The sequence below is a fragment of the Bradysia coprophila genome, unplaced genomic scaffold, assembly GCF_014529535.1.
Source record: "Bradysia coprophila strain Holo2 unplaced genomic scaffold, BU_Bcop_v1 contig_350, whole genome shotgun sequence".
NCBI classification, from domain to species: Eukaryota; Metazoa; Arthropoda; class Insecta; order Diptera; family Sciaridae; genus Bradysia; species Bradysia coprophila.
The window spans coordinates 9,227,328-9,252,188 of record NW_023503608.1 but is presented as its reverse complement, the minus strand read 5'-3'; the positions used below and the strand labels follow the sequence as shown (position 1 = coordinate 9,252,188).

The window sequence follows — 24,861 nt, the reverse complement described above, 5'->3', positions numbered from 1 at the left end:
TCACACGTAACATACACGCATATATCAATCTTAGAAATTAGCCTAGTATGACGTCATACTCTCCACGAATTACGCATTTTGAAATTGCTGATGAAAGAGACTAAATTTGTGAAAAAATATCTACTTTCTTGCGAGATTTCTTGTCAAAAAGTATTTTATTTATTTTCATATTTTCAAAGTTCTTGCGACGAAATATATTTGTGAGAGATTCAATTTTAATGCTGCTGCAGGTCAATTATATCATTAGTCAAGGTGCTAGTGTAAGAAAAAATGGGTCGGCGTGGTTTTTAAATGAGCTCCGACTGATGCGGTCGTATATATCCAATTTCTTGTAAAACAAATAAAATTAAACATTACATTTCCATCTGTAGCAAAAATAAATGTAGATCGAATGAAGTAAAAGATTTAATAATGATAATGATGCTTCTTTTAACGTTACTCGAAACATGAATACGAAGTGAATAACTCAAATCAAACGCAGGCAGGTTTAATACGAAAATTATGCTTTTCCAAACAATATGCAGCGCAACCATGATTATGAACACTCAGTTCATGAAAGCTCTGTTACGTTTTCAACACAATGAATTTTCTAAATTACACATTTTGTGTGTATATATAGCGCGTAAAGCGCACATAGGAAAATCCAACAATGTATATGGAAGCAACCAAAGTGGATAGCTTTTGTGATGTTGATGGCTTGATCGTCGCAATGGAAATGGTATAAAAGGACATAGTCGTCTGGTATTGATGGCAGTTTCATTTTGTTCTTCAACGCTGATAAACATTGGTTACAAAACTGGTGAAAGTTTAATTCAAAATTGTGATAATAATTTTAAATTTTTAAAATTTATTTTGGTGTGGAAATTGTGGTCAAGTGATTTGCCATAAAAATATTTTCAATTTAATTGGAAGACTAATGTTTTTGATGGTGGAAGTAGATTAATTTTGGAGACCTCGTGAAGACATTGAATGTATTGAATACCATTTGAAGATGCTGCTCCAAATTTAACAAAGAAAAGGTCGGTACAGAAATACAAATTTTTTTACAATTTTTCTTTTTTTTCTTTCCTCACAAACTTAATTTATTTTGTCAAAAGTGATGATGTTTTAAGTTACTTATTCAATTAAATATTATTTTATCAGAAAAGTGTTTAAGCAAAGCTCTGCTTTCATTTACACCATCCCGACACTTAGAAATTATATATAAAAATAGACGAATTGGGATCAAAAAGATATGTAAATGTTGCGACAAAGAAACGAATATTCATAGCTTAATTTAATTGTACGAAAAAAGTGTAGGTACGGTACCTACACTTTATGCAAAATTTGAGAGTGGGAATCGCACTATCATCAAAAAGGATTTTATCTTAAGAACAATTTGAAATTTTACCGGAAATCCACTTTTAAGTGAAATCAATTTTTATTCAATTTATGTAGTTAACACATCAGAAGATGAAAAGTTTAAGTGAATTATTTAGGATGAGAGGAGAGATGCACATAAAAGAGAAGAGATTTGGAAACCAAATTTATTTTAGTCGCTGCATTGCTTGGGAATTTGACTAGAGATTAAATGAACAACTCATTTTTCCCATTCCTGAGGCATTAAATTTTTTTCAATAAATCGTTTTTGTTTGACCAGCAACATCACAATCAATCAATGAGAAAAACGTTTTTAAAGTGGACATAAAATATTTATTGAAAAAATGAAACATAGACTGGGATTTTCCTAGAAATTTTATTAGTTTTCTGAGTCTAATTTGAGGTAAAAAAGAAATTTGCTTCAAAAGATTTACAAAAATTTTGGAAAATTTTAATATCAATCTTCTAAAATTGCACCCTTTTTATTTTTGGGAATTTAAAGTTTCCGATTTTTTTATTTTTCCAGTTTTTTTTTCAGATTTATTCGGAAAATGTACATTATTAAATTTCCCAACAACAAGAAATTAAGGGATGATAATGAAAAATGTGACGTGGTCACAGAAATATCTTTCTCATTTATTTCTAAGAAATGCAAAGATTAAATTTTCGGTGGTTTCGTTCAATGAGCCAGGACCAAAATCTTTTGTGATTTTCAATTTTTAATCAAAAAGTTGTTTTACAGCATCCAACTAAAATGTGCCATTTATTACATATCGTTCCTCAAAGTCTAGTCCTTCAAAATAAAATTCTTCAAAGAAGAAACTCACACTGAAATATATTGGGCCATTACAATTATAGTGCGGGTACTAACGTCCACAATATATGGGTATAGTTACACTTTTGACTAATCTTAAATTTAAAAAGTGGATTATCCCAGGGGCAACATTTGTGGGAAGGATGCCCAAAAATTCCAAAACGCTTTCACTGACTCTACGACAATGACTTTGGGTTACGTCTACAACCACTTAGCAAAACTTCTTTGATGTTTTTTCCCACAGATTTTTAACATTTATGATTCAAAATCTAGAAATTATTTGCTTAAATCATCAGGTGTATTTATTCGAGTTTTGTGTGAAATATACTGAAAAATAGGAAAACTCACGAAATTTGCGCATTACTGATTTTTCACAAAAACCTTTCTAGTTAATTTAAAATTGGTTAAAGAGCAATAAAACATCATTTCCATCCAATATCAAACAAAATCGTCGAACGAAATAATCGAAAATTGTGCGTAGTATTTCCTACGAATCGGCCATTTTCCAGCGTATAAGCAAATTTTCAACATGCAAGAAAAATAGTTGTTTCTTGAAATGCTGCTCCAGGATGTTCTTTTTCAGTAAAAGTTTTTTGGAATGTATCTTGAGTATGACGGAATAAAGTCAAAATTTGTTTTCACGCGGGTCAAACCTCCAAACTAGGGGGGTCCAAAAAATAAAAGTGTCGAGGAAGTTGGCGGACCCCGGGGAAAATAAACCTTTATGGCCTCCTGATAAAAATTGTATATGGGGCCGATGCGATCCGAGTAGGTTTATGGGTCGCTCAAGGACGAAACGTGTGAAAAAACACTGACATTTTCCATACATTTTTTCCATTACTTTGTATGCGAAAATTTTTTTAACGACAATATCAAACTTTTTTGGTCCAGACAACTTAGATTAGATGCAAAAGCATCAAAAATGCGTTTTTTTCATTTTTTTGGAATTTTTATATCGTCTGAGCACACCTAACAATATTGATATAGACAAAAATCGACAGATAATTTCCAAGTAATACAAAGTCAGGCGAGGTCACTCTTAAAATTAAGTGTTAGGTGTCGTTGTAAAGGTAATGACAGTGGCTTTCTAACGAGCCCACACACAATAAGTTTCAAGTTGGTGTCATGACGTAACAGTCATTTGAAAATTGCCTGAGTTCACGACCCTGACATTTTTGCACCAAAATCGATATAGCTTCAAAAAATTGTTTTCGAAAAAATTTCTTTTTGCAATGAAAGCTTATGCCATAAGCTCTCGTTAGACATAAATATATCCGATGCACATCCCATAAATGTTTTGGAAGAACCCAAAGACTGAGTGAACACATTGGGAACCTTTGACTGACTTGGGAGCTGCGAATGCACTTACAAATCATCAAATCGGTTTCTTTGAATTATTCTGAAGTGAAATAATCCAACTCACCTTAAGAAGTGACCTCAGCATCTGTTAGTTACGTTCAATTTTTCTTTAACCCTCATTTTCGTGGTTTTTCACATATTTCGTCATTGCGCGACCCATAAACCAACTCGGATCGCATCGGCCCCATATATATTTTTTATCAGTGGGTCATATAGGTTCGTTTTCCCCGGGGTCCGCCAACTTTCTCGAAACTTTTATTTTCTCATACGATTCTGGACCCCCCTACTCCAAACCTTCAAAACTTCATTTCTCACAAGTCAAAAAACTTTTTTTTTCTTTAATTTGTTTTGGATACTTTGGGTTCTCTAGAATAAGGAAAAATGCAAGAAAAATTTTGAAAACCCGGATTTTGGTGGAACAACAAAAAAGAAGACTTGACATCATTTTTTCGGTTTTTTATGAATAACTCGAGATTTTCGATCGGAATTTTCGGGCACCCCTTCCACAAATGTTGGCTAAATCTTGCAACGTGAGATTATTCAAAAGAGTAACCATTGGACGTTAACACCAGTGCTTTTTCATTATATTTGACAGATTTAGATCATCTGTCATCGATAGCAACGACAAAAATGAGTGATATGTGGCAATCACATCTTGTAATATACCTGGTAATAGTTATTTTTCTAACGCATGATAAAATGCTTTTTTAGCGAATGACAGGGTTCCAGCTCGAGCCGGAGGCGGAATACTTTTTCCTAACTAGTGGTAAAATATCGCGACTTCGTCGCTTATTTCCAACGTCGTTTAGAAAAAGCATTCTTCCTAACTTATGCTAAAAGGCTTTTTTTTAGCGAATTCGATTCCAGCATTTGTTAAAAAAGTATTTTAGAATGCGTTAGGAACTATTAGCAAACATTCAGCGATACAAATGGAGCAAAAGATTAAAATCTTTATAAGGCCTTTTCCAATGATTCCCTTTAATAATTTTCCTAAGGATACAGTCCCGGAATTATAAGAAGTTACATTTACAATCCAATTCTCCTTATTCAATCCACATGCATTGCCAACGTTACGACATTTACGTATGTATATGGATTATAAAGTGTAAATCGCATGTGGAATGAATAACGTCGATTGGATTGTAATTGTTGAAAATATAACTTTCTATAATTCTTCCACTGTAGTACGAAAAGAGAGAAGAGTCTACGGTACCTCAAATACGATATGACTTCAACAACAAATAGTCCTATCAAGCATTGTTGATTATTAGTTTATATTTAGGTAAATGTAGGACCTCAAATTTTAAAATACAAGAAAGAATTGTTTGTTTTTTTCGCAATTCCGGTCCATAATCATCACCTTTCCATGCATCCATTTAGTGTCGTTTTGAAGGTATTTATTTCACAGTGCGTTTTTGATTATTTTTTTCGCACTTGGGCTTTTTCACCTTTTTTTCGCACGCTACAGATCTTAGTACCTTTAAGAAAGACTAAATTTTATAAATAAAAACTTTGCACAGACCAGGATTTGAACATCCAACACCAAAATTCTTTCAAACACCAAGCAACGACCATAGCCATTCGGCTACAGAGTCACACAATTATACAGAACGTATTGTTGAAGCGTACATACTAAGCATTGACTACTTGATTTTATTTGGCGCGTCTCTATTCATCACATTGCAATGTGTATTTAGTGCAGGTTGCTTGATCGTTCAAATGAATTCATGTTTGCATATGAATGTTTGGTAGAAATTTTGGTAATATTTTGCATTGGAAAGGTGATTATGGCCCGAAATTGCGAAAAACGTTGTATCTACCACGGTAGGTATGCCGGTATTTTTTCGCACACGACGTCTTGTCGACCTCGGCTTCGCCTCGGATCGACAATCGACATCTAGTGCGAAAAAATACCTTCATACCTACCTTGGTAGATAAATAACTATTAAACAACAACATTGACATTGACAGTTGCTTACTAGTCCAAATTCTACTCCTAATATCTAATAGTTCCTGAATAAAGACATATCTTTCAATTGTTTTCGTTCAAGGCCAAGGCTACAGATTCAGTCATTCACTCGTCTGATCAAATACGGTGCACATTTACTTTTTCACAAAAAAATCGGTTAGGACTGTTAAATGACTCGCAATCGCAATGTATTTTATAGAAAGAAGTTGTTTTCTGTTATTAAAACCACAAAACTACTTAACTAAAAGTTAGTCGAATGGAAAGAGACTTATTCCATGAATTCACAAATGCAATAAGCAATAATACACAAAATAAAATTGTTAGAAAACATAAAATGCTCGATGAAATGAAAGAGAAAAATGTATCTCGAAGTGACCATCAAAATGTGAATTAATTTAAAGTAAAAAAAAGATTCTTATTGTAGAACATGAATATCAAATCAAATGTAACAGGTTGACTGGTTGACACATTAGGCCGAAATTACCCACCTAATCGTGCGAAGAGCGGGAGGTTGGTATAGTAAAAGTCACTGAATGAATGCCGTAAACACTTTTAGTCTTGCCGTGTTTGTCTGTGAAATAACTCCATAGCTTTCGTTTATTCCGTTTCGCGTACCGTCCTTCTTGTCGTTTTTATTTGATTTCATGTGTAACAATTCAACGGCACTTAGTGTAATAGATTGTAGGACGTTGTGACAATTTAAGGTTTTTTTTCTGGCTGAGATTGTATGAAAGAGACTCATGTAATGGATTATTGAGTGACATATTTCATTTAGTGGTGCGATTACGAATCTTTGTTACAAATTATTGTTTTATTCAACGCTGTGCGTTGTTTTATTGCATAGACTGACGACATCCCTCTCGACGAATTTTACAATCGGGAATGACACCCTCAACCGTTTCTATCCGGTAGAGATTGTGTAAATCTTAATGACATTGAATTCAGTCATCAAATCAATCTTTGGAAGTCAAGATTTGTTTTTTTTTCTTTTCTTTGAACAATGTAAACAAAATTTCAAGGTAAACGGAAGAGTGATGCGGTTTATCTCTTAGTATCAAATCTTGTACTTCATTATTACTAAGCTTTTCGCTGTTACATTCCAGTTTCCAAGTTTCGTTTTTGTGAAGTAGCAAGTCCGTGTCGGTCGAAGGTCTAGAAAACATACTTTATCTCAATCAGGTAAAAGGTACATGTCATGATTCTGCCTGACAATCAAACTTGCCATGCCTCAAAACAGAAACTTGGACATAGATACACATTCTTCTTAGCGTAAGTAGATGTAACGAACTCTTTCCAGGAGGTAAATTCACTCGTCATATACGGGCATTCATCTGTTATCGATAACAACGACATAAATAATGACAAGCTCTGGGTAATATGGTCCTTTGTACAGTAAAACATACATCTTAAAAAAATTGAAGTACAAGATTTGAAATCAACAGCCTAAAAAATACTTTGAAAGATGGAAGTAATAGACCCGATAATAAAACTGATCATATGATTGCCGTCAGTAACAGGTTAACAAGCCATATTCTACATTTGCGGTTCATTTTTAATCAAAAGTACGTAATTATTACAGAACGGCTAAACGTATACCACAATTGTGTATTAATCGTGTCGTAGACAACAGAAATTCGTGACTGGTTGGAGTCAGAAATAAACGTTGAAAATATTTAACATTTTGTCGTATAAATGCATCAGCTTTTGTGTCATTAAAAAGTGGACATTAAATAAATGAAACCTTCTAAAATCGTGCAAAAACCCGAAATGCTTTATTAAATTGAATGATTATAATCAAAAATAAAAATTTGAATATATACATCACTTATATGTACGTACACAGCACTAGTAGCTCCTGAATAGAATTGCGTAACAATGAACAAACGAGTGGAACCGACAGGTAATTTATGAACAAAATATAATTGTGCAGAAATTGTAAACTATTTAATCCGAATATGAACTCAACAAATCACATAAAAAAACTCATCAAAAAGGAAACCTAAATTGGTTCTAATGAATAAAATTTCCGGAATACTTTTTGTTTCGTACTTTCAATGTTTTTCATTTCATTTTTTTTATATATTCCATTCGTTCGCTTTTAATCTGCTGAACTCAAATCTTTTTCGTCTCAAAAGATTGTTAAGTGGTTGTAATTGCACGGCGCGTAAAACAAATTGTTAATTAAATAATTCGTGCACACAGTCCAACCAACATTCATAGACAAAACGATTGTTAAGTGCGATAATTTTAGGCGGAATTTATTTTCATGTTGCCAATCACATTAGCCCAATCTACAAACAAAGTCATGTTTGAAATAAAAATGTTATTTTATCTGCTTGCAGGAGGTAAAGTACATATTAACTCTTCATTTTATACAAAACTTTTTAGTTACAAAAATTGTGTACTTAGTATATCATTGTATAGTAACGACACTAGACTGTTTTAGATTATTTTTTGATACTAGTGCATAACAACATCATTTTATAAATATTACTTCCTTTGGTGTCTCAAATGAGCGACCGGTGTTTTAGCCATATAGTCAAGGAAAAACTTTTCAGACTTCTATTTATTTACAAATTTAAAAGATAAATGTGGACGTTTGGTATTTGCGGCTTTATAAATGACGTTCGTACATTTTACTTTTTCACAGTAGGTTCGTTCTTCGTCACTTTGGATTTGGATGTTTATGCTCTTTGTACCGTCCAACCACGAACCACTGAACAAAAAGTTTGTTAAATATATAAGATTTCATTTGTTTCATTTAAGCTTTAAACGCGTTTATCTGTAGGCAGGAATGTCAGCCTTGTCAATTAAAGTCATACTAATTTAGTTGAATCGGCATTTGCTTTTTTTAAATAAATGTGATTAAATAACCCTGTAATAACAAAAAAAAAGTCCACTTCTCATTTCGTTTACAAGAAATTGAGGCTGAAATAGTCAACCTTACAAAGTTCACAGCCTTGGTATGATAAAGTACCCAATGATTTATGGTTTTTTTTATCATGACTAATCCACGACATCTCGTAGTGATTAAAATTATTCCAGGATAATCCACTCACATACCTTTACTTACTTGAGTGCGAATGAAACCTCTTGTACTTCAGTCATTCGTTTTAAAATCATACTTACTGTTAGTATTACCATTGAGATTTGCATTGTAAAAAAGCACATTGCTGGAAATAATGGAAATTGTACTTTTTTAGTGAAATTCACCGAATTGGGGCGAGGCCGAGATCACTTTACCTCACATTTTTAAGTAAAATATCTCACTTGTCAATAGGAAAAACGATAGAAATAGCTTCTCGTGAAATGACCGACCTCGGCCTCGCCTTTCACACGGATCGCACATAAGATGCACAATTTTTATCATTTGTCAAACGTGGTCTGGTCATTTGAAAGGACTGACTGGCACCACTTTCGCAAGTTTAAAACGAATACGGCCAGATCTCTTTCACATTAGTTGTCTTTCACATTGATAAGTGTAATATACTATTTCAACAGACTTTTTAACTACATTTTTTCAGAGATTTTAGTGTAACACTTTGCATATCGATAGAATTTTATTTATCGTGAGTTAATGTCAGAATTATTGAACGAGTACGTAATATGTTCTGCTGGTTAAACAAACATTTATATAAATTATATTAATATGCAAATCCAAGGTTTGCAATGCAGAAACTTGAAATAATTTTTTCGTACATCGACTATAGATATAGCATATAGCATATAACATTTGGAATGCCTTTGCTGTTATTCAATATTACACCATTTTACAGAATGTATAATTCCAATTGAATTCAGACTTAGAATTTTTTTTCTTCAAATGACCAATATACTCAACTGAACACGACAAAACTTACGAAACCTTCAATCCGAATTTAATTGGAAGTCAATGCAAACACAAACATTATCCACATAAAATTCCGAAATCACATAAACAAATCCCAATTCGCTCTAATTGAACGGGTACTCGTAGGACTCTTTATGTCGTGTTAAAAGTCGTTTGCAGCTCAATGAAACGACCAGTGACACGAATTTAGCCTCATATCGACTACTGACTCAATAGTATTGAGGTAATCAATGAATTTTATTAATTTTCGAGGCGATTTATTTTTAAATTATAAATAAAATTTTACAGTCTTCATAAAATAACTAATAAACCAAATGGGGTTTTTCAGTTTTTGCTGGTGACTTGGCTCTTCAATTTATTCGAGATAAATTCTTACTTGATCAATGTAGGATATTATAACGTTAAAGTATGTTCGAGCGTGCTAACAATGATACATTAAGTGTTTGTCAACATACATTTTCTGAAGAAAGAATTCTGTTATTAGTATTCACATGATTATCGTAACGAGAAACAATAATTATATTGATCATAAATTAAATACTCCGGGCACTCAATTATCAAGTCAATCTGAGATTAAAATTCTTAAAAAATGAATATGAGAATTCGATCAACTATTAAAAAAATGTTTTTTTTTAAGGAATTTTAATTAATTTAAGAATTTTAATTTTGTAAATAATGAAGCACAGTTTGTATTGACAACACTCATTAATCATGTTTAGGAATTTGATTTATAATCTGCATTTGTATTCATGAATGACTTTCATTCATTGTTTTTCTTATGTATGTGGAAATGTTAAGTGAAATGTCAGGAATTTTAAGGCTTATTGTTACTTTTGTTGAAAAGCAGGGTCTTAATAGGACATTAATACATTAATCGTACGTTAGATCCTTGTTCGGAGCGTTTTATTTTATAAAGTGTGAGGACGGGAATCAGTGGATGAACAAATGAATTGAAATAGTATCTTGTGCACCAGGTTCTGAAATGTTGATTATTTCAGCATAAGTCCCAGGGCCTATTTTAAGGAATTTACTTCTATAAAATTCTTTAAAAAAATCCTAAAAATTCTTAGGGTCCTTAATCTAAGAATTAAATTCCTAAAAATAGGCCCTGATTAGTCCTAAGTTTTCCATACGAGCGTAGCGAGAATATCGTGAATGGTATCGATTCAACGTTGCCTTTGTTTAGCTGACCTACGACGTATATTACGTTTTAGGAACATACTTATTTAATGAATGCCTTTCTAACTTAATTTTGATGATTGTACCTATGTCGTCACATAGCACAATTCTTTTCTCATTTTCATTTCCTCTTTCATAGGGTTAGAGCGTGGCTACAAAAATAGCGAGGGCGTCGCCTTAGCGGCGATGTCTCCAATAGGACAAGTGGTTAAATCACGTACACCAAGAAACGAGCTACCCGATTCCGAACAGAGGGAAACATGGTCTGGAAAAGTGGACTTTTTATTATCCGTTATCGGTTTTGCTGTAGATTTGGCAAACGTATGGCGTTTTCCTTACTTGTGCTACAAAAATGGCGGTGGTGAGTAGTTCTGAAATTTTATTTTGAATTTTTGATACATACAGCAAGAGATAAAAGACAACAGAAGCAGAAATTATCTAAAAGACCTGATACATGTCGGTGCTGAAAGTATGTTTTATAGTCCAGTAATTGATGATTTCAGTCTTAAAGGGATGTTAGTAGATACGTAGATACATCGTTACTTAAATAAGATATAATTTACCTCCCCTCCATTGACAGTGGCATTGGCAGAGAAATTAAAGCGAATGAACATACTTCTAACTCGCTCATGTAATTTTGAAATTGCAGTCGAATTTAGGTTTAGGTTCTCCAATAGTACTGAAGCTTATGAAAAAATGTTCTCACAATAGTCCCAAAAAAGCTCACAATCATAGAGTAAGCGTGTACCAATCCTCGGACAAGAATGAGTTGTTGGACACATATTGTTCTTTCATTCATAAACGTTTTTTTTCTTGTCCGAGGATTAGCACGCTTACTCTATACTGTAGACATAAACTTATGTTCTACTTCCAAACATTTGGTCTGTTCAATTCGCTCATCGATCCAGTTCAATAGCTCAAGTCTTAAAAGTATTTTTCCATAGAAAAATTCAAAATAAATGTCCACTTTAACGACAAACGACTCGTTCAATAGGTCACCAAAGTGCTCACTTGCTCCTTTCCATTCGTAAAACTAAAGTCGAAATAAATGCACATCATAAAAATCCATTTGAAGTTAATATTTTTCTATGCGAGTGAATTCTGCTAAACTCCCATCCATCTAACACCCTATAAGTGTATTTATGTCACATTGTGTTGATCGTAACGTTGAGTTGAGTTATTGTTCTGAATCAGAATGCGGAACCAGAAATGACCAGACTTTCCTTTTTTAAATCATCCGTTTCTTAAATAGTTATACATACACACACACTCTATTTTCGTTGATTCGACCATGCACGAACTTAACCGCCACACAAGTATTACACATTTTACGTTCTTTTGACGAGAAGAAAAGAAATGAAAGTCGAAGAAATTATTTTTATTTATATGGAGAATGGTGAAGGGTCTTTTGGGATTGGTTTATGAATATGATAAGCTTATACATTTCTGTTTTGATGTGAAATTGTAACATAAAAGAAGAAAAGCTAAGGAAATGACATTTTTAGATTTATTTCTTGTTTAAACTGGTCGAATGAGCGAGAGTAGAATACCAGATGGCATGGAACCGGGTTTGTTGTCTAAATCTTTCGATTTTATTTACGAAATGTATTTTACGTTTACGATATTACGTAAAGATATTGTTCTTTGGTTCAATGTTTCAAAGACAATCATCTCAAAATTAAAGACGATGTCAGGACGAGGAACGAAACTGTGAACAGGGAGTTCAGTTCCAACTTCTTTTAAGACATTCATAAAATATTCTGTAACCGTTTCGCAGTATAGACATTAAATCTGCTACTTCTTTTGTTTAAAGTATTGCGTAGAGGCTAACGAAAACCACATCGTGTGTCATAGCTATTTTTTGTCATTTTGTACTCCACACATTTTATAGCGATAAAGGTAATCCAAATTTACCTCTACATAAAGGTACAAATCGCCATGTGTGAGGTGATGTAAAATCTCACCATTTAACGTCCAAAGGGAACTCTTAACATTGTTTAAATTTCTAAAAGTTAAAACAAAACAAGGAAATTTTTTTAAGCAACTATTCTCGACGTCGCGACGACAACGACGCAAGTACACCTTATGAAAAGTATAGCAGCATTCATAACCTGTATTCTCCGTTCTCGTAAATGGCTCAAACGATCCATATTTCCATTCAAACAAATTCAATTGAAATTTCAAATTGGGGTACATATTATAAACCATATATGACATTATAGATGTGACAAACACCCACACCCCGGTGTAACATCATCATAAAGCCAGTCAATATTTAAAGGACCTTTTAAAATCAATTAAGCCTTTGTCAAGACAATTGAATTAAACTCAGTTATGTCAATTTGTCATTATAAGCGTCACAGATACTCATCAAACTGGTGCTCTATCATAATGTTGATGGTGTTATGCCGGTGTCTATATATAGAAATAGGGAAGTGGATGTTGAGGTATTGATTTTTTATTTAAAAATGTTTTCATTGCTTGTTAAATGTAGACAGAAGAGATAGTAGAGACATAATATTGGATGGTGATGGTGTGGACAAGTACATGTACTTGAAAGCTAATCTTCTGTGATTTAAAAAAAAAAATTGAGTAGTTAAATTTGCTACGTATATTAAGAACTGTAGCACACAACTGTATGTAAAATTATTTTTTTTTCTAACCATCATCGTTCAATAAAACTTTAAAATATAAATCGTTCTGCGAATGAATCTAGCCGAGTCGTTCATGACGAACAAATTCATTTTCAAAACGGAAATGGACTCATCATACCGCATAAATTCGTTTTAATGTCGTCCCATCGCTAAAGCATAAAATATTATATTCTTTCAGCGAAGCAAGTGATAATACCATATCCCTTCATATGCATAGCATATATTTATCTAGCTAGACATGTTTTATTGTTGTACGTATAAATCCTCGCATATTATATATATTCACACTTAGTACACGAAATAGTTGAAGTTTTCTGTGACAAAGGCAAAAGAAAATGGAAAAGGAAATAAGTAAATTTTCGATTCTATGAACTCTTAGCGTTTGTATAATACTGTTATGTTCGAATATCATAGAGGGTATGTGGTAAATGTGCGTTGACACATCAGTTCGAAGGGTTCTCGTTTGTTTGAACACATTTTTTGATTTTTTTTCTATTGGAAAATTTTTAGTTTAACAAATTATAGTCTCGTATTATAGAATTATCATATAGCTTATCACAGTAAACCAATTCTTCAAGTTAGGGATCATTCTTCAAGTAGGAATCGTGCGTCTACATTGATGGAATTTTTTTAAAAAAAGGCAAAAAAGCAAAGTAAGTGGTGATGTGTATGTAAGAATATTTAGACTTCGAATCGAGCTCGCACTTTTTCCCAAAATATTTATTAACTATATTTTACTCCTTCCGAATTTCGACGTTTAAATTAATTATTTTTCAAATGACGAATTTCGACGTTTAAATTAATTAATTTCCAAATGACGAATTTCGACGTTTAAATTAATTGTTTACCAAATGACGAAATTCGACGTTTAAATCAAGGGGGTAATCACTAGTAAATCAGTAAATCAAGTAAATCACGGTAAATCACAAAAAATTTTGAAAATTTTTTAATTGTCACTGGATTACATTTCGAAGTATCGTGGCCGTAAACATATAGAATAAATTTCATGAACTAATACAAATTGAAGTAAATAGATTCAAATTTAGTAGAAACTTCATTTTTGATTTACTTGATTTACTGTGATTTACTGTGATTTACCGTGATTTACCGTGATTTACTGAGCTAGTAAATCAGTGATTACCCCTCGGTTTAAATTAATTAATTTTCAAATGACGAATTTCGACGTTTAAATTAATTATTTTTCAAATGACGAATTTCGACGTTTAAATTAATTATTTTCCAAATGACGAAATTCGACGTTTAAATTAATTATTTTTCAATGACGAATTTCGACGTTTAAATTAATTATTTTTCAATGACGAATTTTGACGTTTAAATTAATTATTTTTCAATGACGAATTTTGACGTTTAAATTAATTATTTTCCAAATGACGAATTTCGACGTTTAAATTAATTAATTTACAAATGACTAATTTCAACGTTTAAATTAATTAATTTTCAAATGACGAATTTCGACGTTTAAATTAATTAATTTCCAAATGACGAATTTCGACGTTTAAATTAATTATTTTCCAAATGACGAAATTCGACGTTTAAATCAAGGGGGTAATCACTAGTAAATCAGTAAATCAAGTAAATCACGGTAAATCACAAAAAATTTTGAAAATTTTTTAATTGTCACTGGATTACATTTCGAAGTATCGTGGCCGTAAACATATAGGATAAATTTCATGAACTAATACAAATTGAAGTAAATAGATTCAAATTTAGTAGAAACTTCATTTTTGATTTACTTGATTTACTGTGATTTACTGTGATTTACCGTGATTTACCGTGATTTACTGAGCTAGTAAATCAGTGATTACCCCTCGGTTTAAATTAATTAATTTCCAAATGACGAATTTCGACGTTTAAATTAATTATTTTCCAAATGACGAATTTCGACGTTTAAATTAATTATTTTCCAAATGACGAAATTCGACGTTTAAATTAATTATTTTTCAATGACGAATTTCGACGTTTAAATTAATTATTTTTCAATGACGAATTTCGACGTTTAAATTAATTATTTTTCAATGACGAATTTCGACGTTTAAATTAATTATTTTCCAAATGACGAATTTCGACGTTTAAATTAATTAATTTACAAATGACTAATTTCAACGTTTAAATTAATTAATTTTCAAATGACGAATTTCGACGTTTAAATTAATTATTTTTCAAATGACGAATTTCGACGTTTAAATTAATTATTTTTCAAATGACGAATGTTGACGTTTAAATTAATTATTTTTCAAATGACGAATTTCGACGTTTAAATTAATTATTTTTCAGTGACGAATTTCGACGTTTAAATTAATTATTTTCCAAATGACGAATTTCAATGTTTAAATTAATTAATTTTCAAATGACGAATTTCGACGTTTAAATTAATTAATTTCCAAATGACGAATTTCGACGTTTAAATTAATTATTTTCCAAATGACGAATTTCGACTTCTAAATTAATTATTTTTCAAATGACGAATTTCGACGTTTAAATTCATTATTTTTCAAATGACGAATTTCGACGTTTAAATTAATTATTTTTCAAATGACGAATGTTGACGTTTAAATTAATTATTTTTCAAATGACGAATTTCGACGTTTAAATTAATTATTTTTCAATGACGAATTTCGACGTTTAAATTAATTATTTTCCAAATGACGAATTTCAATGTTTAAATTAATTAATTTTCAAATGACGAATTTCGACGTTTAAATTAATTAATTTCCAAATGACGAATTTCGACGTTTAAATTAATTATTTTCCAAATGACGAATTTCGACTTCTAAATTAATTATTTTTCAAACGACGAATTTCGACGTTTAAATTAATTATTTTTCAAATGACGAATTTCGACGTTTAAATTAATTATTTTTCAAATGACGAATGTTGACGTTTAAATTAATTATTTTTCAAATGACGAATTTCGACGTTTAAATTAATTATTTTTCAATGACGAATTTCGACGTTTAAATTAATTATTTTCCAAATGACGAATTTCAATGTTTAAATTAATTAATTTTCAAATGACGAATTTCGACGTTTAAATTAATTAATTTCCAAATGACGAATTTCGACGTTTAAATTAATTATTTTCCAAATGACGAATTTCGACTTCTAAATTAATTATTTTTCAAATGACGAATTTCGACGTTTAAATTAATTATTTTTCAAATGACCAATTTCGACGTTTAAATTAATTATTTTTCAAATGACGAATGTTGACGTTTAAATTAATTATTTTTCAAATGACGAATTTCGACGTTTAAATTAATTAATTTCCAAATGACGAATTTCGACGTTTAAATTAATTATTTTTCAAATGACGAATTTCAACGTTTAAATTAATTATTTTTCAAATGACCAATTTCGACGTTTAAATTAAATATTTTTCAAATGACGAATTTCGACGTTTAAATTAATTATTTTTCAAATGACGAATTTCGACGTTTAAATTAATTATTTTCCAAATGACGAATTTCGACTTCTAAATTAATTATTTTCCAAATGACGGATTTCGACGTTTAAATTAATTATTTTTCAAATGACGAATTTCGACGTTTAAATTAAATATTTTTCAAATGACGAATTTCGACGTTTAAATTAATTATTTTTCAAATGACGAATTTCGACGTTTAAATTAATTATTTTTCAAATGACGGATTTCGACTTCTAAATTAATTATTTTCCAAATGACGGATTTCGACGTTTAAATTAATTATTTTTCAAATGGTATTTACAATTTACAAATGACAGACGTATCGCAATGTAGTCATTAAATGTATTACTTCACCCGTTTCAAGAATCCTACAGTGTCAAATCTTTTACTTTACTAGTGAGGTAATGTGGTAACGTTATACTACACCAGACCAGTGAAATAATTTGATATCTCGTATAAGGATGAGTAAAAATACACCTCGGGCTGAAGCTCTCGGATACTTTTACTCATCTGGATACGAGATATCAAATTACTTCACTGGTATAGTAATGTACTACTATTTTATTAGTCCTAGCATAGTTTGCTATCAAGAGAATTCTATCCAGAGCTTTACGATCATTGATGTCCCCGTTGTCGATAACATATAGTAATGGATGACTAGATACCACCCGATGAATTATCCGATTTATCAACTATCTAACAGACATTTTTTCTTCAAGGTTTGACTCATTGAATTTAGATGAAGTTCTTTGTTTCAAGCTGGCAATTGTCTCAACGTAATAATGCCATTATTTCTGCATCTTATTTATGCCATTTCCTTCGAGTTCATAATGTCTGCACAATGATAAATCAAAAACACTGCACATTCACAGTAAGACCAAAAATTCCTTTACTACATGTACTCCCATCCACTTTTATTATCCGATTATATTACGTATTGTATAGCTATACCGTCAGTCATAAACCGAGATGTATAGCTCTGGAATATTTATTTTCAACTGAACAACCTGTTGACGATAAAACGACGACAATATGGATTGTGATTGAGTATATAATACTGGCAATTGTAACGATACTATGAGATCCTCGTACCCTTTTCCATTGAGATACATCAACTAAAACCACCCTCTTAAGACGTTCTTTACCGTCGGATTTGCTACTATAGTCTCTATTTAGAGCCATTTATATTGCAAAGTAGCACTGAAAATGTGGATAGATTATGGAGCTTTTTTTTCAATGGGTTTCGGTGGAAGTACATTTTTTTGTATTAATAATCCCAAAATGTTAAGTATGATTTATGTTGCCAGGAGTTATGGTAAATTAATTAATCGAAATTGAAAAGTTTGGTTTTAATTTTGGTTTTATTTTCCAACTCAATTGTCATTAGTCGCAATAAATTGGTCTAATCGGAACCATTGGAATGACATTAGAATTCACTCGACAATCCCCCTTTTGGATAATCATGCATAAAAAATCGCTGTTCTTTAAGTGTTTCTGAATATGTCTCATTATGCATTAATTGCGAAGGATTTACTATTTGGAACAATATCACGTTCCACACTATTTTTAAGTTAACTCCCTATCTTTATACATTGGGTGTAGAGAGTTTGCCTAAAATTACTATGTTTTACATCAACTTATAGTTTATCGCGATACACTAACCGTTTCTAAGGCACTCTTCACACTTTTCCTTTTGCATTTTAAAATCCATACTTATTTGCTAGCCAAGGTAAAAGTAGGAAGTTGTTTTCCAAGGGTGTATCCCCAAAAATTCAACTGTGGTGAAAAAGCTGTTTGCCCCATCGTGTCGTGAAAAATGTTTTACTAGCAATGTAACACTAAATCGAACTTCAACATAATCTACCTTCTCAGTGCATCAGGAAATGTATCCACATTCAGCATCCAACACAGCTCGAAATGTATGATTCGGTTTCGTTGTTGAAGCAACGCCGGAATGGTAATTGTAGCTATTAGAGACACGCTATTACAGGCACTTAAAATTATGTGAATTCACCCCAAAAATTGACCCCATTTCCATTATTTTATTACAAAAATGAAAAATGATGGAAACGGTATACGGTGTGGTATACACGGCTCCAAATATGAAAAAGTAGATACTTTATAGACGGGAAAAACGTTTCTAAGTGCGTTTCATTGTGTCTCAATAAGCACAAGAATTATAGTAAGGGAAAAAGGGAATGGGTTGTAGAGATATTATTAGATTGAATGCATCACCATGAAATTGTAGGCTAATCTTGGAAATGTTTCGTGGTGAAACCATAAATCACTAAGTTTATTTCTTCAGTAATTCAAACTATTTTCTAAATGTTTGGTATGAACTACTAAGCCTTTACACGATTAGAATTATCTTAAATTAGCGGGCGCTCTTTCTTGATAGCACATAAGTACCCAATTTTTGAAAATGAAGAATTATTATTTTGTTGACTTCGAATTCACGAATAAATCATTTGACTCAATTTTAGGTGCGTTTCTAATTCCGTACTGTATTATGCTCGTTGTTGGTGGTATACCGCTATTTTACATGGAACTTGCTCTGGGCCAACATAATCGCAAAGGCGCTATTACGTGTTGGGGTCGCCTTGTTCCTTTGTTTAAAGGTAACGTGTAAATATGAGACCAAATATTTTTTTTGTGTTCAGGATGCTAAAGAAAAAAAATTGTACTTTCTTCATAGGAATCGGTTATGCCGTTGTATTAATAGCCTTTTATGTTGATTTCTTCTACAATGTGATAATTGCGTGGTGTTTGAGATTTTTTTTCGCTTCATTTACCAATGATTTACCATGGACGTCTTGCGGTAACTATTGGAACACTTTGGATTGTAAACCGGTAAATTTGATTTTTAATTGTTTATGATATCACTGTTGTTTTTAAAAATCGCCAAAACAGTTCTTAAAACGTGGATATGTCTCTGTAAATTCAAATTAAAGTCTGTTTTTCCTTTTATTTATATGTATCATTTAACCAAAGAGCCCACCATTCGAATTGATTTTTATCAAGGCTGTATACTTTGGGGAGGTCACGCAGACCGCCATTTTATTAGATACGCGGGAACACACCACTTCTGATGACTTTACATATACAAAAAATTCACCACATCATCAAGACGACGAGAATCATCAGAGTAGGTGAATTTTTGTATGAAATCGGCCATTTTATCATCAACTGTGGTGTGTAACCCGCGTATCTGTATCTGCGTGACCTCCCCAAGTATACAGCCTTGATTTTTATGGGCGTTTTAAGAAAACTAACCTTTTACTGACAAGACGCAAATATATCAGCAGACAACAGTGAGATTATTGGGTCCACTACTTCTTTTCGTCTAACAATTTTTGCTTGATGGAAAATCTTTTACTTCATTCCATTTAACATGTAAATTGCTATAAAAGCTAACATTATCAGAGAGCTTGTCATTTATGTTTGTCGTCATTATCGATAACAAATAGATAACCCCAACCCAAGATGTTATTTTGAGAAATCTTCCAAGCCAACGAGCCCACCATTCGTTGTCGAATTGATTTTTATGGGCGTTTTAAGAAAACTAACCTTTTACTGACAAGACGCAAGTATATATCAGCAGACAACAGTGAGATTATTAGGTCTACTACTTCTTTTCGTCTAACAAGTTTTGCTTGATGGAAAATCTTTTACTTCATTCCATTTAACATGTAAATTGCTGTAAAAGCTAACATTATCAGAGAATTTTTCCATTTATTTTTGTCATTGTTATCGATTACAAATAGATAACTCAAGAGGTTAAAGTTAATAAACCTTTCTTTTTGATTATATACATTTAAAAAAATTCAAACTTTTTATAGTTCGAATTTGCTGGTCCAAATATAACCCGTTCCAATGAAACCGTTTCCATTAAGTACGCGTCTGCAGCGTCAGAGTATTTTTAGTAAGTTGTCGAATTTAAATTCAACTTTAAGTAAAATCAATTTCTGACCAAAAAAATTTTTGCAGCCGCTACATTTTGGAATTGAATGAAAGTGAGGGTATTCATGATTTGGGTTCGATTAAATGGGATTTAGCGTTGTGTTTGCTGGCCGTCTATCTCATATGTTATTTTTCCTTGTGGAAAGGAATCAGTACATCAGGGAAGGTAAATTTCCATCACTCGTTACGTCAAAATGGAATTTCAATTTCATTCGGTTCCAGGTCGTTTGGTTTACAGCACTATTCCCGTACGCAGTACTTCTGATTTTATTAATTCGCGGTATAACACTACCTGGTTCAGCCGAAGGAATCAAATATTGTAAGTACACAGTTTCCATACAATTTTAGAGATATCTCAATGTGATATTCGTACGTTTGAATCAGAGCCGTCCAACGTTGATGCAAATTTTATTTTATTTTCTCTAGATTTACAACCAAACTTCGATGCCATATACAAAGCTGAAGTTTGGGTGGACGCTGCGACGCAAGTTTTCTTTTCATTGGGACCAGGATTCGGGGTGCTACTCGCTTATGCATCATACAACAAATATCACAACAATGTTTACAAGTAAAATACTGAGCCACTGGAGACAGAAATTTGTCTTCGATTTATTCTGTTTGTATTTTTAGGGACGCAATCTTGACGAGTTTCATCAACTCGGCGACCAGTTTTAGTGCTGGTTTTGTGATCTTTGCTATTCTCGGTTATATGGCCCATTCATCGGGTCAAAATATTAACGAAGTTGCCACGGAAGGTCCAGGATTGGTATTCATTGTATATCCGGCGGCAATAGCTACAATGCCGTACAGTACATTTTGGGCGTTGATATTTTTCATGATGTTGCTGACGCTCGGGTTGGATAGTTCGGTAATTTTTCGATGACACTCGCTCATACCCAATTAAAATCGAAACCATTTCTGTCCAGTTTGGTGGCTCTGAAGCAATAATCACAGCGCTCAGTGACGAATTCCCAAAAATTGGAAGGAATCGCGAAGTGTTTGTGGCTGGACTATTTTCGTTGTACTTTGTAGTCGGGCTGGCCAGTTGTACGCAGGGAGGATTTTATTACTTTCAATTATTGGATCGATATGCAGCCGGTTATTCCATTTTGATAGCCGTTTTCTTTGAAGCTATTGCCGTGTCATGGATCTACGGGACGAATCGATTTTGCGAAGATATTCGCGATATGATCGGCTTCACGCCGGGTATTTATTGGCGTGTTTGTTGGAAATTTGTAGCTCCAATTTTTCTATTGTTTATCATAATTTACGGTTTGATTACATCGGAGCCCCTGAGTTATGAAAGCTATGTCTATCCGACGTGGGCAAACGCTCTGGGATGGTGCATTGCTGGATCTTCAATGATTATGATCCCTGGTGTTGCTATTGTGAAACTTTTGATGACGCCGGGGACTATCAAACAAGTAAGTGAAGATGACCTTGGTTTTTAGACGAATTTATTAGAAGCAAAGTTCGATCTTATCAGACTCTTTTAAGAGATTGAGAACATTTACATCTGAAAGATTTCTATCAGATTGGTGTTCCAAATCTGAAATTATTGGCTACGTAAGAAGATAAAACAGAAATAGTGAAAAATTTAGAAATAGTTGATCTCCGACAATGAAGTGCACAACAATTCTGTTCCTTTCATACATGTAGGTGATTTTCAACGCACGTGGACATTTTGCTAAGTTTTAAAATATAGGAAAAGTTCAGAGTTCCGTTCAAAATGTTTTGCAAACATTTATGAGGTACGAAATGTGCAGTTTATTTTATACTCATGCCTGTATAGTACTGGGTCCCACCAAATGTGTCCCTTGACTGATGAAGTTATCAAAAAAATGTTTTTATTTTTTCTTCAAAATCAACTACAATAATGACTACAAAAAGAAACAATAAAATCGAGAGTAAAGGTTAGATGATAATACCACAGGAAGTAATGGCTTATCCTTGTATCGCTTGCAGGAAGTAGACGAACAACCGAAAATATTCGGCATTTTTAACGCTCTTGTAAAAGAAGACATGTATGCCTTGCGTCCACTGATTGGAATGGGAAAGCCTGAAATGCATATGTGAGACCTAGTCACATTTATCTGGTAAAGTTTGGAAAAAATGCCTGTCGGTTCAGAATTACTATAGTAATCGTCCATCGAAAATTCAGGGAAAAACTCTTTCGGGAATAACTCCCAAAACATCAATTTTGTTCATCGGAACCAGATCTCATGAATTTGATTCTTTAACGAAGAAAATAAAAAAATTCGAAAATCAGTTCAGTAGTCTTCCAATCTACGAACTTGAACCCAAATTTCCAAATTTGGTTCAGGATTTCTCTTGTTATTGTGCCATCAAAAAACCAGACCAAATATCTTCTGAAAGAACTCACAGGCTCGCTTCATTAGGTCGATATTGCAGGTGGAACTTGATCTGAGAAATTTTATTACTGGTTGATTCAAACTAAACTAAATAACTCCCAGATAATTAGTCCGATATTGCCCATCTAAGGGTCGGAACAGATCATGTCGACCTGAAACCTAATCAGAATCTGATTAGAATTGAACCTGAACTGAAATTTTTTTCCTGACCTGAATTTACCTGAAATCTGAAAATCAGTAAAATTTCAGGTAAATCACGACTCATTTCAGGTATAACTGAAAAAAAATCCCAGAAATATACCAGAAATCTGTTCTGATTTATCTGAGCTTTTACTGAAGTTCAGATATCAGGTAAATTGAGAATACTTCAGATTCAAATACTCTCGGGTCAACCTGACATTCAGGTCAAGGGATACCTGACCTGTTTCGAGTCTTATCTATATCTATATCGACTCGATTGAAATCAAATTTATGAAAATTGGTTCAGAACTACTTAAGGTAATTAACAGTCAAGGTAAAAATCTTTCGACTTTTCGACTCATTTACAATTAAGACTTCACATCAAGATCAAAACAAAACAAAATCAATTTTTCGCAATAAATTTTCAGCGACTCCGTATTCTAACAACACCATGGCGTGATACCCAACGAAACGTAAACGGAATTATTGTTGAACAACAAGTGCGGCTGACCACATCGAAAGAAGGCGAAGAAGTGTGAGGTTTGCCGTTTACGAGATTTACTGTTTATTACGTTTAGAGTTTGAAATTGTTTTTAATTTAATTCTAACAAAAGTATAAGCAAAAAAGAAATTATTCCAAAAAAAATAAATTGTGTACTAAACAAAGAAAAATGCTGTGTAGATAATATAGTTGATCATTGAACAAAAACCAAAATATATAATTATTCAGACATAGTTTTTAGGCGTAGGTCTAAGTTTATTTAAAGCAAAACAGACAGACACTGTATAAGAGTTAACGTTAAAATAAAAAAAATATTAAAATTTACATTTAATAGAATCAAAAGAGAAAAATTAAACAAAGAAATTTAAAATCTAGAATTAGCTTCTGCGAAGTTAAAGAATAAAACATAATTGAATTGAGAAAAAAAAACTAATCGGGTTCCACTAATTGGAACCACAGCAGTTATAATTGAGTGAATAAGGTGTATATCGCATGGAAATTGTTTGTACAGTCAACTCTAATAGCAAGCCATTTTATTAGGAAATTTAAAATTAAAATAATTTACTGTTGTTGTTGTTCGTAGTGAAATTATAGATCTATGTCCTACCGTCAGTCTCTTAAACAATTTTAATTTTTTCCACTACTAGACACTCGAATGTTAGCCATCTTGATACATTCTTGACACAAATTTACAATTGATGCAACTATACGTATTTCTTCTGGCGAAATTAAAGTTTCCAAAATCTTTTGTACTTACCATAACGTTGACGGACCGTTTGGTTTTGCTCCTTGGGATTCATTTACATTTCCAATTCCATTTAAAACGCAAACAACTATAGTATTTTACATGACTAGGGATAAAAAGATGAAAAGTAGAGTTTTCGTGTGAATTTTGTTGATCCGAGGCGAAGCCGAGGTCAATAAACACACGAAAACGAGACTTTTCATTTTTATCCCGAGTTATGTAATGGATTTTACATGCTGAGGGCGTCGAAAGAAGTGCTTAAAACACGAAAAGTACGGTTTTCGACGCATGTAGCATGTAAAATAAAATTCTTACTTTTTCTGGATACTGCCCAGGTCCTTAAGGGACTGGGACATCCATACTATCGAAACTTTCTTGCCATACGGTGTCAAGTATTCAAACTTCTATTTTTTAAGGAGCCATTTCCTTCACTTCAAGTTGTCTTGTGCTAAAAAAAAGAAAACAAATTTGGC

General features: G+C 32.4%; 1 protein-coding gene across 3 annotated transcripts; it reads left to right on the top strand.

Moving 5' to 3' along the window:
* The first annotated feature begins 797 nt into the window (after positions 1 to 797).
* LOC119080698 (sodium-dependent dopamine transporter) lies at positions 798 to 23,988 on the top strand. 3 transcript variants are annotated; one of them, XM_037189151.1, is made up of 12 exons: positions 6,056 to 6,243; positions 7,081 to 7,401; positions 10,670 to 10,891; positions 19,113 to 19,247; positions 19,325 to 19,479; positions 20,469 to 20,551; positions 20,617 to 20,755; positions 20,812 to 20,908; positions 21,016 to 21,157; positions 21,220 to 21,457; positions 21,516 to 22,013; positions 23,570 to 23,988. In XM_037189151.1, exons 2-12 carry the CDS (start codon positions 7,377 to 7,379, stop codon positions 23,678 to 23,680), a joined length of 1,845 nt encoding a protein of 614 aa, XP_037045046.1. In that variant the 5' UTR covers positions 6,056 to 6,243; positions 7,081 to 7,376; the 3' UTR covers positions 23,681 to 23,988. The 3 variants fall into 3 exon arrangements, with proteins under 3 accessions (XP_037045048.1, XP_037045046.1, XP_037045047.1); XM_037189152.1 differs by lacking the exon at positions 6,056 to 6,243 and adding an exon at positions 6,940 to 7,018; XM_037189153.1 differs by lacking the exons at positions 6,056 to 6,243; positions 7,081 to 7,401 and adding an exon at positions 798 to 1,019.
* The last annotated feature ends 873 nt before the right edge of the window (positions 23,989 to 24,861 follow it).